The 11,560-nt window shown below is 44.1% G+C and overlaps 1 protein-coding gene across 4 annotated transcripts; it reads right to left on the reverse strand.

The window, feature by feature from the left end:
- Nucleotides 1–1,094: 1,094 nt before the first annotated feature.
- LOC119287969 lies at nt 1,095–10,509 on the reverse strand. 4 transcript variants are annotated; one of them, XM_037567584.1, is made up of 3 exons: nt 9,625–10,509; nt 3,602–3,687; nt 1,095–1,565 (listed from the first exon to the last, which is right to left on the reverse strand). In XM_037567584.1, exons 1-2 carry the CDS (start codon nt 10,254–10,256, stop codon nt 3,624–3,626), a joined length of 696 nt encoding a protein of 231 aa, XP_037423481.1. In that variant the 5' UTR covers nt 10,257–10,509; the 3' UTR covers nt 1,095–1,565; nt 3,602–3,623. The 4 variants fall into 4 exon arrangements, with proteins under 4 accessions (XP_037423481.1, XP_037423480.1, XP_037423479.1 ...); XM_037567583.1 differs by lacking the exon at nt 1,095–1,565 and adding an exon at nt 2,795–3,162; XM_037567582.1 differs by lacking the exon at nt 1,095–1,565 and adding an exon at nt 2,795–3,517.
- Between the last annotated feature and the right edge of the window lie 1,051 nt (nt 10,510–11,560).

An 11,560-nucleotide genomic window follows, 5' to 3' on the forward strand; every position in this document is an offset into this window, starting at 1 on the left:
AATCTGTTGATTTACACACATGGTAGTTTTTAGTCATAGATTAGCAAAAAAGTGGTAGTTTTCGGGACAAAATCGTAAAGTGGTAGTTTTTCGTCACAGTTCCGTGAATTGTGGTAGTTTTTGGTTAAATACTCTCACAAATCCTTTGGCCAGAAGCACAAGATTAGAAACATGTGCGCTATGTCGAGGAGTTCATGCGTTCATTTTTATATTTTGTGTAAACTTCTACGCATCGGGCTCTTTTTTGGGTTCATTCTTATGTTTTTTTTAATGTGCACTAACACAGGAACACAAAACATCAAACAATAAGCTCCCTTTGTCATATTCACTGTATCATGGAACCTTTGCGAGAGGAACAATTAATGAACGCCATATATACTTATAATTAAATCTGCACATACAAAGTAAATGGCCATGAATTGAGCCAATGATCCTTTAGAAATGCAACACCATACTTATTTACAGATCTGTTGCTCAGCTAGACAAGTATTAGCACGTACGATCTCAACGTTGGGCCTCAACTCAATAACTTTGAAACCAAGTATGTTCTATCTGCAGTTTTACTATTCAGAAAAAAAGATATCAGCGACGCATTCTTTTCATCTCATGATATCAACAAGTAATGGCATTGACGATACAATCGTACCTGCAGAACAGCTATGGTTTCGGCAAAGCATGGGAAGGAACAGAACATAAATATCCAGAAAAAGGAAGAAAAGCAAAACCTCACCCACTTGGCACTTGCTCAATGTTAATTCGGGCCAGGGCATTCCAAAATCCAACAAAATAATGTATCAGCCAAATGAGGGGCAAGTTAAAATACAACTTGTAGATCCAGTGTATCGGTTCCAAATCCATTGATGTTCAATCTATCCAAGTAAAGCCCAAGCCTTGATGCTCATGCAGGCGAGGTAGTGCACAATATATATTTCAGAAAGCAAGGATTTTATTGTGGACACTGATGAGTTAACTGAAAAATGAACTCTTGGTTATGACATCAACGACATGCAAAGTCCAACTGCAACTACAGAAACCAGTGAAACTTAGTAGCAAGTCAAGCTTCAGAAACAAAAGAGATACAAAGGGGAGATTTTTTGTCGAAACAGACCACCTGCTCACTGGAATTGCCAAAAAAGACCCCCTCTGAGACAAATTAACAAAAAAGACCCCCTCGACCGTGGCGGCAGGCGCGGCAGGTGACATGTGGCACCTGCCGCCACGGCGCCAGGCGGCAGAGCCTGCCGCCACCACTGCAGGCGGCAAGTGCGGAATAACCGGATCAGCGACGTGCAACGGAACGGGCTGGGCAGGTGGGCCCAGCCGCCTGGGCGCGAGGCGCGGCGGTAGGCCCTGCCGCCACTGCGGGAGGCGGCCGCACTGTGCGTGCGTCGTTTCGTCGTCTTTTAATCCCTGCTGCGAGCTGACTCTTTTGTTTTCACCATAGTACAGGTTTCACCATATGCATATATACACACTCGTTCTTCTTTGTGGACTGCTGCTGCTGCGCGCTGGCCAATAGCGGTATTGTGGCAGACGGCGCCGATTTCGAGCTGGCAGAATCCCTGCTGCATAATATAGTAATTAAGAAAAAGTTAGTAATGTTATTGGTCATTGCTTGATTAAATGCACTGTTATTTCATGATTAAGTTAGTAAGCGTACGTAGTAATTTTTTATCTCGCAAAAATGTAAGTTTTGTATATTAAGATTAGATGCTAATATCCTTAATGATGTATGTAATAGGTTAAAAAAGTATCATCTAAGTAGCAAACAAAGAGGAGTGAAGTGATTGAAGAAATTGTGTTTTGATCTTCGATGTTCCTTTTTAGGTGATGACCACATACATGCAAGTGCTATTTTGATACTTTTGATAGCAGAAAAAACTCGCATTCTTCATTTTTCTCGGCCTAATGCTCTGATCCGAGCAAGGTAAAAACTCATACCGACTGAAAAAACTGTGACACACTAAGCGCAGTATGCTGCATGACGGATGACGAGAGGCTCAATGCCTCGTTTTATAGGCTTAGATGACAAAAACACATGATAACGAAAGGCTAAATGCTGATGACGGGAAATAGGGGCGAGCAGACTGTTAGTTGGAAGGAGGAGATTGCATGCATCGATAATTCATTAATCATGTGCATGATGGACATATATAGGTACAGGGTGGACTGGCCTCTACTCGTCTTTCAAGATGTACAAACATACGAGAGGGAAATAGAGATACAACGGTATAAATATAGACCCAAATCTTATACATATGCAGTGGACAACGTACGCTCAACACAGACGAAAGTTTAGGCGGGAAAATAGGGGCACAAGAACAAGTGTGTATATATGCATCTATGGTGCAACCGGTCCTATGATGAAAACGAAAGCAACATCTCTGCACACTGCTGCCGACAGTGACAAGGAAATATAAATCACGCATAGTACGAATCAGTGATTAAAAAACGAGGAAACGACGAAATGATGCAGGGCACGCACAGTGTGGCCGCCTCCCGCGATGGCGGCGTGGCCCACCGCTGCCACCTCGTGCGCAGGTCGCAGGGCCCACCTGCCTAGCCCGTTCGCAACTTCTTCCGTTGCACGTCGCTAATCCGTTTTTTCCGAACCTGCCGCCTGTAGTGGTGGCGGTAGGATCTGCCGCCTAACGCCGTGGCGGCAGGTGCCACGTGTCGCCTGGCGCGTCTGCCGCCACGGCTGAGGGGGTCCTTTTTGTCAATCTGTTTTAGAAGGGGTCTTTTTTGGCAATTTCAGTGAGCAGGTGGTCTGTTTCGACAAAAATTCCAAAGGGGAACATATAAAAATCCGAAAACAGTAGATAGAGAAGTTCACCAAAAATTGCAAGTAATTCTGTTACAGTGCTATTGAGGCAGTGAATAACAAACATCCGCAGATGCTTTCCAGGGTTCATTTTAGCTTATGAGAGGAAATTCCACATGGAGAAGGCACAAGTTCACTTAGAATTGTAAGTACTTTCATTTAGAAAAGGAATTGTAAGAACTAATTGCTACAGCAGTAATGAGGCAACGAACAAAAAAAAACAAGATTGTAGGAGATTCCACATATATAATAAGCAACCTTTACATATACTGTAGATGAGAAAAAGCTAAAACAACCTTGCTCTCCTCAGAAGTTGTGTAGAGCGTGGTCGTTTTTTCCTGAGTGCAAGAAAGCAAAGAAAATAATAATTCTGAATTTGCCCAAATATCCACAGAAAGCAAGGGGCTGGGACCTGGGAGAATGATTTACAAAAGGAGATGTATGCCAGATCAAGCATTTATGAATCAGTGGATACTAAACTGTAAGCATGAACCATAGAAAAGAAAGCAGTTAGACTATGCAACCATTAATTGGTAATTAAAGACAGGTATGTTCATAACCAGCTCTGTTGCTAAGAACAGATCTTATGAGCTCAAGAGACCAAACTGTTACAGTCGAATTCCTAGAACATTTATTGCAAAAGAAAAATATAAACAATACTGCTAAAAACATAACTCATTGTGCCAATATCTCCTACAAAGATCAAATGGGAAATAGGTATGGGAAAATTTAAGCAGTTCTGGAATAAGAAGAAATTTCTCATGATAAATGATTTACCATGCTATATTAGATATGTTGGTCATGAATTCCTTGCACACACTGCCAGGAGCTGGGACCTCCAAATCCACGTCCTCCCCACGAACCTGCACACATGTTTAGACTAATAATCAGTTAGGTATACAATTTTATGTACTAACTATATGCACCGACCTTCAGATCTGAACCCTTTTTTTTACATCCCTTCAGATCTGAACTTTTTAGCAATGACAGTTCATTTCCTTGTAAAAGGAAACCCTGCTGCAACGACATATCACAACGAAGTGTTAGGTTGATCTCTTCCCGATCGAGCCCAACGGCTCGACGGGCCCTTGACCCGCGCCCTGATCGGGGGCGCCGAACCTAACCAAAGGCTGGTGGGCCCCTGTTGCCGCGCTATATAAAGGGGTGGGGGAGCCAGCCGCACGCGACACGAGGTTCACCGTGCGCCGCAACCCCCACCAATATCCCTACCGATCTAGGGTTAGCGCGATACGATGGGAAGCTCAACCACCGTCACCACCCACGCACACTCGCGCTCACGCCGTTGCCACATCACGATGACCTCCGGCGCGAGCTCGTCAGGTAAAGGAGAAGGTAATACTCTACGCCCCACTACCAGAAATCATTGACCCATACGATCTAGTGGCCTAACAATGGTATCAGATGCCACTGGGTTAAGCTTTTTCGGTAGAAAAGAAACACAGAAAAAAGAAATCCCCTCCCCAAAGAACCCTAAACAGGGCAAAGAAACCGTCATCGGCAGAGAGCGCTGCCGCACATGGCCGCGCCGTTCCTCTCGATCCCGAATCGCATCGGCATGCCGAGGATTCGGGAAGAAGAACACCACCCCGACCGGGGCAAAGGGCACCGCAGCCAAGCCATTCGACGGCGGCGCGCTTACCGCCAGGGAAAACGCGCTACCGGCGAAGGGGCTGACCACGGCGCCGCCAAAGAATGCTCCGCCGTTGTCGTAAACGAAGGGGAGCAGAGGAGGGCTCGACCGCTTGTCTCTCTCTCTCTGTTGCTGGAGTCAGAGGGAGAAGTGGATTGAGAAGAGGAATGGAAAAGAAGAGGAAAGGAAAGGGGAGGGGCTCGCGGCGCGGTGGCAGATCAACGTCGTCGCCGGCGGCCGGCGCAGCCCTAACCCGTCGCCACTCAGGGGCCGTCGCATGCGGTGGAGGAGAGGAGGCGCAACTCCGTCTCTCTCTCTCTGCCACAGATGAGGAGAGGAAAGGGAAAGGAGAGAGAGAGGTTGGCGTGGCATCCACCCCGTCGCCGGCGGCCAGACGGAGTCTCGCCGGTGGCCTGGAGCGCTGCCGCGGAGATAAGAGGCGAGCGGCGCGCGAGGGGAAGAATGGTTTAGGGTTTCCCTCGGCTTCGCTGGCGAGCTGTTTTGTCCGAGCGAAATTGGCGCTTGGCCGTCGGATCGCCGTGAACGGCAGAGATAGAAAACCTAAGGCACTACCGGCCTTTTGGGCCGAAACCGCTGGCCAGCTGAGCTGCTGGGCCGGCAGAGCCGGCAACACAGGCCGGCATCCGCGCTCGCCAGCTGGCCGTGGGCCGAGAGCAGCAGGCCGCAAAGCGACGCGCTGAGCGGGCTGTAGGTCGCCGGTGTGAAAGAAACGGCCCATGCAGAGAGTTTTCTCTGATAATTTTTACAGAGCACAGTTTTGATGTTTTTTTGTTCAGTTTTTTGGGCAAATTTTCACCCAGTTTTTCTATTCAAACTGATCCAACGAAAGATTTGCTTAGAAAATAAGAAAGTGACAGAAATGATTCTGAAAAGTAAAAAGTTCATGAATTTTTTATTCATGTTTTGTTTTTCGCTGCAAATAAAAAAATATATATCATAAAAGCGCTCTTTTAAAAGTGAATAGAAAAGTAAAAGATTAAATTCTTGCTTCTCTAGTGCAATTTTGAACCAACCGGTTAAAATTGCTTAGAGAGTAAAAGAGTACGGAATTGTTTCTGAATAGAATATTGTAAAGTTTCCGCTGCAAAGAAAAAGTTTTATCCTCCAATTAAATTGGAACCAACGGGAAAATTTAATTGGAAGAACTGTTCTTAGCAATGTTTTGCCCTGTGGGTGAAATAAGATGCAGATAGTTTCCGTAATGATGAAAGAAAGATATTTGTTTTAAAGTTAAAATATGGTATTGTTATTTTCTGACCAACGTTGATGATAATAGTACTATAATTCTTTAAGTTTTATGTTCAAAACTTAAATCTGTGATAAAATTTGTATCAAAGTGATCAATTTTCAGAGAACAGATAAAGATCAAGAAATGCTCTTGAACTAGAGACATGTATATTTCTTGTTCACTGCAATAAAGTTGATGATGATTATTATTTCTTAGTAAAGTTGTGTAATAGAAATACTATCATCACATTGTTTATTTGTAATATGCATTATTTCCATTTCCGCCCAACGGTGATATGAAATTAATATAGAAGGATGATGTTTTATTCTAATTCTGCCCAACGGTGATTTAGAATATAAAAGAAGGTTTTAAAAGTTTCATGTGCATAATTTTTAAGCAGACCAACATGGGGTTATTTTTTATGCTCATTATTGTTGATAATTGGATATTTTTTTTCAGACTAAAAGGTTTCTATGCTTTCATTCGTGAAAGCGAATGGCTGGGTACTTGTGACCCGAAAGATGACCAAGAAAGGTCATTACGTGAGGGAGTATGTTCTCTCTAAAGAATGGCTTTAAAAGGAAAAGAATTATTGGATATTAGTCCAATAAATGAAAAAAGATAGATCATTGAGAGTCTTGGTTGACGAATGTTTTTCATGTACTCTCTATGAAGAAGATTTTCCAGTTAACATGATTTGAGATGAATCAAGCAACATGCATGTTTAACTTGACCAACGTCGGATCAAGCATGTGTGTCAAAGAGCATTCGGATTTATTGATAAATTTGATAATTGAATATGCAGTCAAAAGAGCCAATTCTGGCATTTATGTCCCTTACAGGGAATTACCCGCATGGCGGAAAAGATGATTATGATAAAACCCGCATGGCAGGAAAAGTCTGGGAAAATCCCTGTGTAACCCGTATGGCGGCAGGAATTTTCTCAGACTTATCCTATATGACAGGAGAAAGACATGATGACTCATGTGATTTTAATGTGTCCCACCCTGAGAGAAAAGTATGGAGTAGCTATTATGCTTTCCTAGTATCGATCGTACATCTTATGTGTAACGGTCAGTAAGCACTCAATAACTCCGAAGAGAATAAAAGTTACAGACGAACCTAAAGATAAAAATGATATGCAAGAGTGACTTGTAAAAGTACTAATAATAAAGAACTCTGTTGAGTTTCTGAAATGGAACAAGGAAAAAGCACTCCCATACCAGTTAACAGATAACTTCATTACATATGAAGTAATCAGATAAATGAAGTAAATACTCGAAGTTTCCTCAATTCACAAGAGTTGTCAATGGTTTTTCGAAATTGTGGCAGAAAAGTTCTTGCCACATTTCGAGGGGGAGAAAGAAATATGAGATATCCATTAATGAATAATGTGATCGTCTGGGGGAGTATGATGATCATAACAATACCCCTCAAGAAAAGAAAACTAAGGAATACTAAGACGGTGATTAAAGTGCCATAAAGAAGAAAGTTTTAACAGAATAAACCCAAATAATAAAGTTTAAAGATACGCCATTCTTAGTGAAGATGGAGTAATCTGGGGGAGCATGTCGTATGACCTATACAACACCTATTGTTAGCTCTATAAAGGAGGAATGAGTAAACATGGACCTTGTGATAAAGGTCCCTGTAAAACCTATTGCCTCTTGGAAGTGAAAGACTATACAATTAATTTGCCTCTTGGCAATGACAAAGCAACAACAGCCCCATATGAAAGTAGTGTCAGTACCTGAGACACAGATGGTCTCAAGGAATGAGAAAATCAGATACTTCTGATTACTATAAAGTCTATGTTAGTGAAATTCAAATGGAGGTTGATTCCACCTCATTTACAACACTCAATCGAGTTTTGAGAAGTGTCTGCTTATCTAAATGATAAGAGACTATGTGAGATGAAATGAAATTGATGAATTCTGACGATGCTCGGGACTCATGAGTAATTTTTAATGGAGCCAAAACAGTAGGCTGTAAAGAGTCTAGAAGGTCAATGTGAATCCAAAGGAAATATGTAAAGGTGTAAAACACGACTAAAATCGAAAGGTTTTTGCGCATTTTACACTGAATAGATTACAATGAGTGTTGGTAGCACATCATGATCTGAGTTACATCAGATGAAAGATATTATGATCTGAGTTACATCCGATGAAAGTAAAGAACACAGGGGATACTACCTGAAAAGTCTTGTATGAACTAAAGCAGTCAAATGTTATTTTGGGTTAAAGAAAATGAGAGGATAATTGTATCCAAGCAAAGTTATAGAATGGGAAATTCATTTCATAATCCTGTGCATGAGGATGACATCCTACTTGCTAGTGGTCATGTCAATCTACTGCAGGAGAAGAAAATGAATTCTTGTTCTCAAAGTTCAAAAGAATGTTCTCGGTAGAGTGTCTCTCGTTATAATTATCGAGATTCACCAAAAAAAGAATAAAAGGGGTATTAGTAATGTTGCATGGACATGCTTAGAAAGGTATCTAAAGTATGCATGTAAGAAAGCCTACGCATGTTCTTATAGTCAATGGTAATGGAACCGAAAACTATGGTGTTCCAAAAGTTGAAGAGAAAAGATTAAAAACGGATATGGTGCCATATGCTTCAGCTGCTGAAGCTCAATATATTACCATGACATAGTTCATGTATTTGGATTGTTTTGGCAATGTCCAGTCCATATATAGATCACTGGAATGGACTCGAAGATATCGGCCTCATGCTGGAAGAAATAAGTGCTCTCAAAAGACTGTGAGTACAAAGACATGAGTTGTGAAATGTATAGCGAAATCCACAATTGTCGCTAATTTTCACACTTGAAGTTTTGGTGTGGAAAAGCTCCAGAGAATGAAACAATTATCATCAATGTGATACAAAGATATTTTATAGCTTGATATGAGGCTGAGAGACAGGCAAAATGGTTAAGGACCTGTACCCGGAGTTGATAATAGTTGACAACAGCAATAACCATTTTAAAGTTTTCGCTCCTATGACAAGGAGTCAAGTGTTGATGCCAAACACACTGATACAGAGTTATGCGTTGTAAAGGAGAAAGTCCGGAATCATGTAGAAATGCTTGAAGCATAAAAGCAACAGACAAGTGTTTGCAGATCTGCTTATTAAAGGCTTACCACCCAGTGTGTTTGAAGAACACACAGTCGACATGGATTTTATGGTATAGTCTAAGATTTCCGAACAATAAAGGGCCCAAGGTTAAAGAATTTGTTTCAAAACAGAAAAGTACGTTGTGGCTGTCTGATTCTATCGGCAATTGAGCTGTGACGATAAAACATGTTTTATGTACCAATATGTGATGAAACAAATAAATTAGAAAGTATAAGGATAAAAGTAAAGTTGAGATCAAGGGGAAGAATGTTAGGTTGATCTCTTCCCGATCGAGCCCAACGGCTCGACGGGCCCTTGACCCGCGCCCTGATCGGGGGCGCCGAACCTAACCAAAGGCTGGTGGGCCCCTGTTGCCGCGCTATATAAAGGGGTGGGGGAGCCAGCCGCACGCGACACGAGGTTCACCGTGTGCCGCAACCTCCACCAATATCCCTACCGATCTAGGGTTAACGCGATATGATGGGAAGCTCAACCACCGTCGCCACCCACGCACACTCGCGCTCACGCCGTTGCCACATCACGATGACCTCCGGCGCGAGCTCGTCAGGTAAAGGAGAAGGTAATACTCTATGCCCCACTACCGGAAATCATTGACCCATACAATCTAGTGGCCTAACACACGAAGAACTCCAAAAAAACCTCTTTCCCTTGCATCAGTAAAAATAGAAGTCTATAAAATACAAACCATCATCTAAGCTAGTAATATGTGTGTAGTTATATAAATTTAAACAGTGGGTTTGAAAAAAGAACAAAAGAGCAGCATACCTTAGTGTTATTACTGCTGTCAACGAAGTGACGACCAACTGCCGAGCTGCCGCCTGAGAATTGCTAGCTTGCTGCTTGCCGCTCGAGGGACAGAGGAGGAGTTGAGAGTTTGTGGGGAAAGGAGGGGCGCAACACTGCAGCAGCTTGCTGTTCGCTCGCCGCTGGAATACAGCAGGCCGTGGGCTCGTCCACCGCCGGCTCCAAGTTGGAAATTGGCGCTGCACGCTCGCCGAGGAGGCGGTACTACGGTAGCACACCGCCTGGGACCAAACTGAGAGCAACGCCGGAAGAAAGAAGTGCAGGTCGGCAGGTCCGTCAGCATCATCCTCGCGCTCGCCCGTACTGGCAGACGACGCGTTGGTTCCCTTTTGCGCTGCCGTGGGGAGAAACACCAGGTGAAACATCACTCGGGGCACGGGGGATGCATGGCGGTGACGCAACTTCCTGGGGTGGCGCTCGCCGGGATGTGCCGATGAGGAACTGAGGCGCACTTCAGGGGCGCACGGCCACTCTTGCGTGGTGAGGAACTGAGGATGCTGGCAAGCTTGACGCGGTCGCCTCCTCCCCGCGAACTCCCACCGCCTGGTGCCGCGCGTCGCCGCTCCTTTGCCCAGTCGCCGTTCCATGACCATGCCATCCGCGGCCTGACCACCACAAACGCCCTGCCATCGCCACCTCTTCACCGAGCGGCGTCACCATCGGCCCCGGGAGGGAAGACGATGCAGCCGGCTAGATGAAGAGGGGGGCTCTGTGCAGCCGAAGCGGAAGGAGGCGCGACGGCTGCGAGCGCCACCACCTCGGCCCCGAGAGGGAAGACGGGAAGGCCGGCGCTCGGAGAGGATTTGGGCGCCGGCGGTAAGGTCAGGCAGAGAGGACGAGAAGGACTGAAGGATGGTCGTGGAGCCGCGGAGATGCAGAGGCATTTTATAGTCATCTACGGCGGCGAAGCAGTTTTGACGGGATGTCTCTGGAGAGGTCCGGGGAGACAGATTTAGACATCTCGGTCCACCCGTCTGAATCGACGACCGCCACGTAAAATCAAGCGTGCAAAACGCGTAGACAAGTGAAAAAAAAGAACTCTCGAGTAAAATCTCCTGCACACGCGTCGAGTCGATACAGAATGCCATGTAGGTCGGCAACCAAACGTCAAATCAGACGTCCTAACCATTCAATGAAGATTTCTTTTTACTACGCCCTGAAACTCTCACGTACTCGCGTCGCAGCAACAACACCGGTAAAAAAAAGTCCAGAAAAACCAGAAAAATGAAACCCTTACGGGCCTAGTCTTCTTCAGTTTCACCAATAAGATACGGAGACTTGCTTCATATTTGGAATTACACAAAAAAGATTTTTCATCGGAAAGAGGTCTACGAAGACTTTTGGGAAAACGTCGACGTTTGCTGGCTTATTTGGCAAAGTATATCTCAAATAAGAGCCCATTACATCTACTAGGACAAATACCCGTGCGTTGCACCAGACAGAAAAATAGGAATAGCCTGCTTCATGTTCCACTGTGCGTCATTTTTATATTTATTTTTAATAAACCTTGATAATATGATTAAACGTGGAAATTTCTTTATTTTTAATAAAAGTTAACGTTTTAGCAAAAGAACCCGTGCATTGCAACGGGTATGAAATAAGTTCCAGGGCTTGCGTGATATTCGAAAGTTTATCTATTATGGTGAAATACTGAGCGCTATCTCTCAATATGTTCGATTCTTCCTCGTCTTATTATAAATTCATATGTTAGATAAGACGACCCATTAGATAGTAAAGAGTTTACAATGATTGGTGCTCTTTTGTTGATACGCTATCGCTAGCAGTAGGAGCACACCAACTGCCCAACACGGCTACTTCCCTTGAGAGCATCACCAGGGCTCGAACATGATCAGAATTAGGACATGCAGAGTTGCGGGTGAGATGATATGGCGGAGGG

The sequence above is a fragment of the Triticum dicoccoides genome, chromosome 4A (genome assembly GCF_002162155.2).
Source record: "Triticum dicoccoides isolate Atlit2015 ecotype Zavitan chromosome 4A, WEW_v2.0, whole genome shotgun sequence".
NCBI lineage: Eukaryota > Viridiplantae > Streptophyta > Magnoliopsida > Poales > Poaceae > Triticum > Triticum dicoccoides.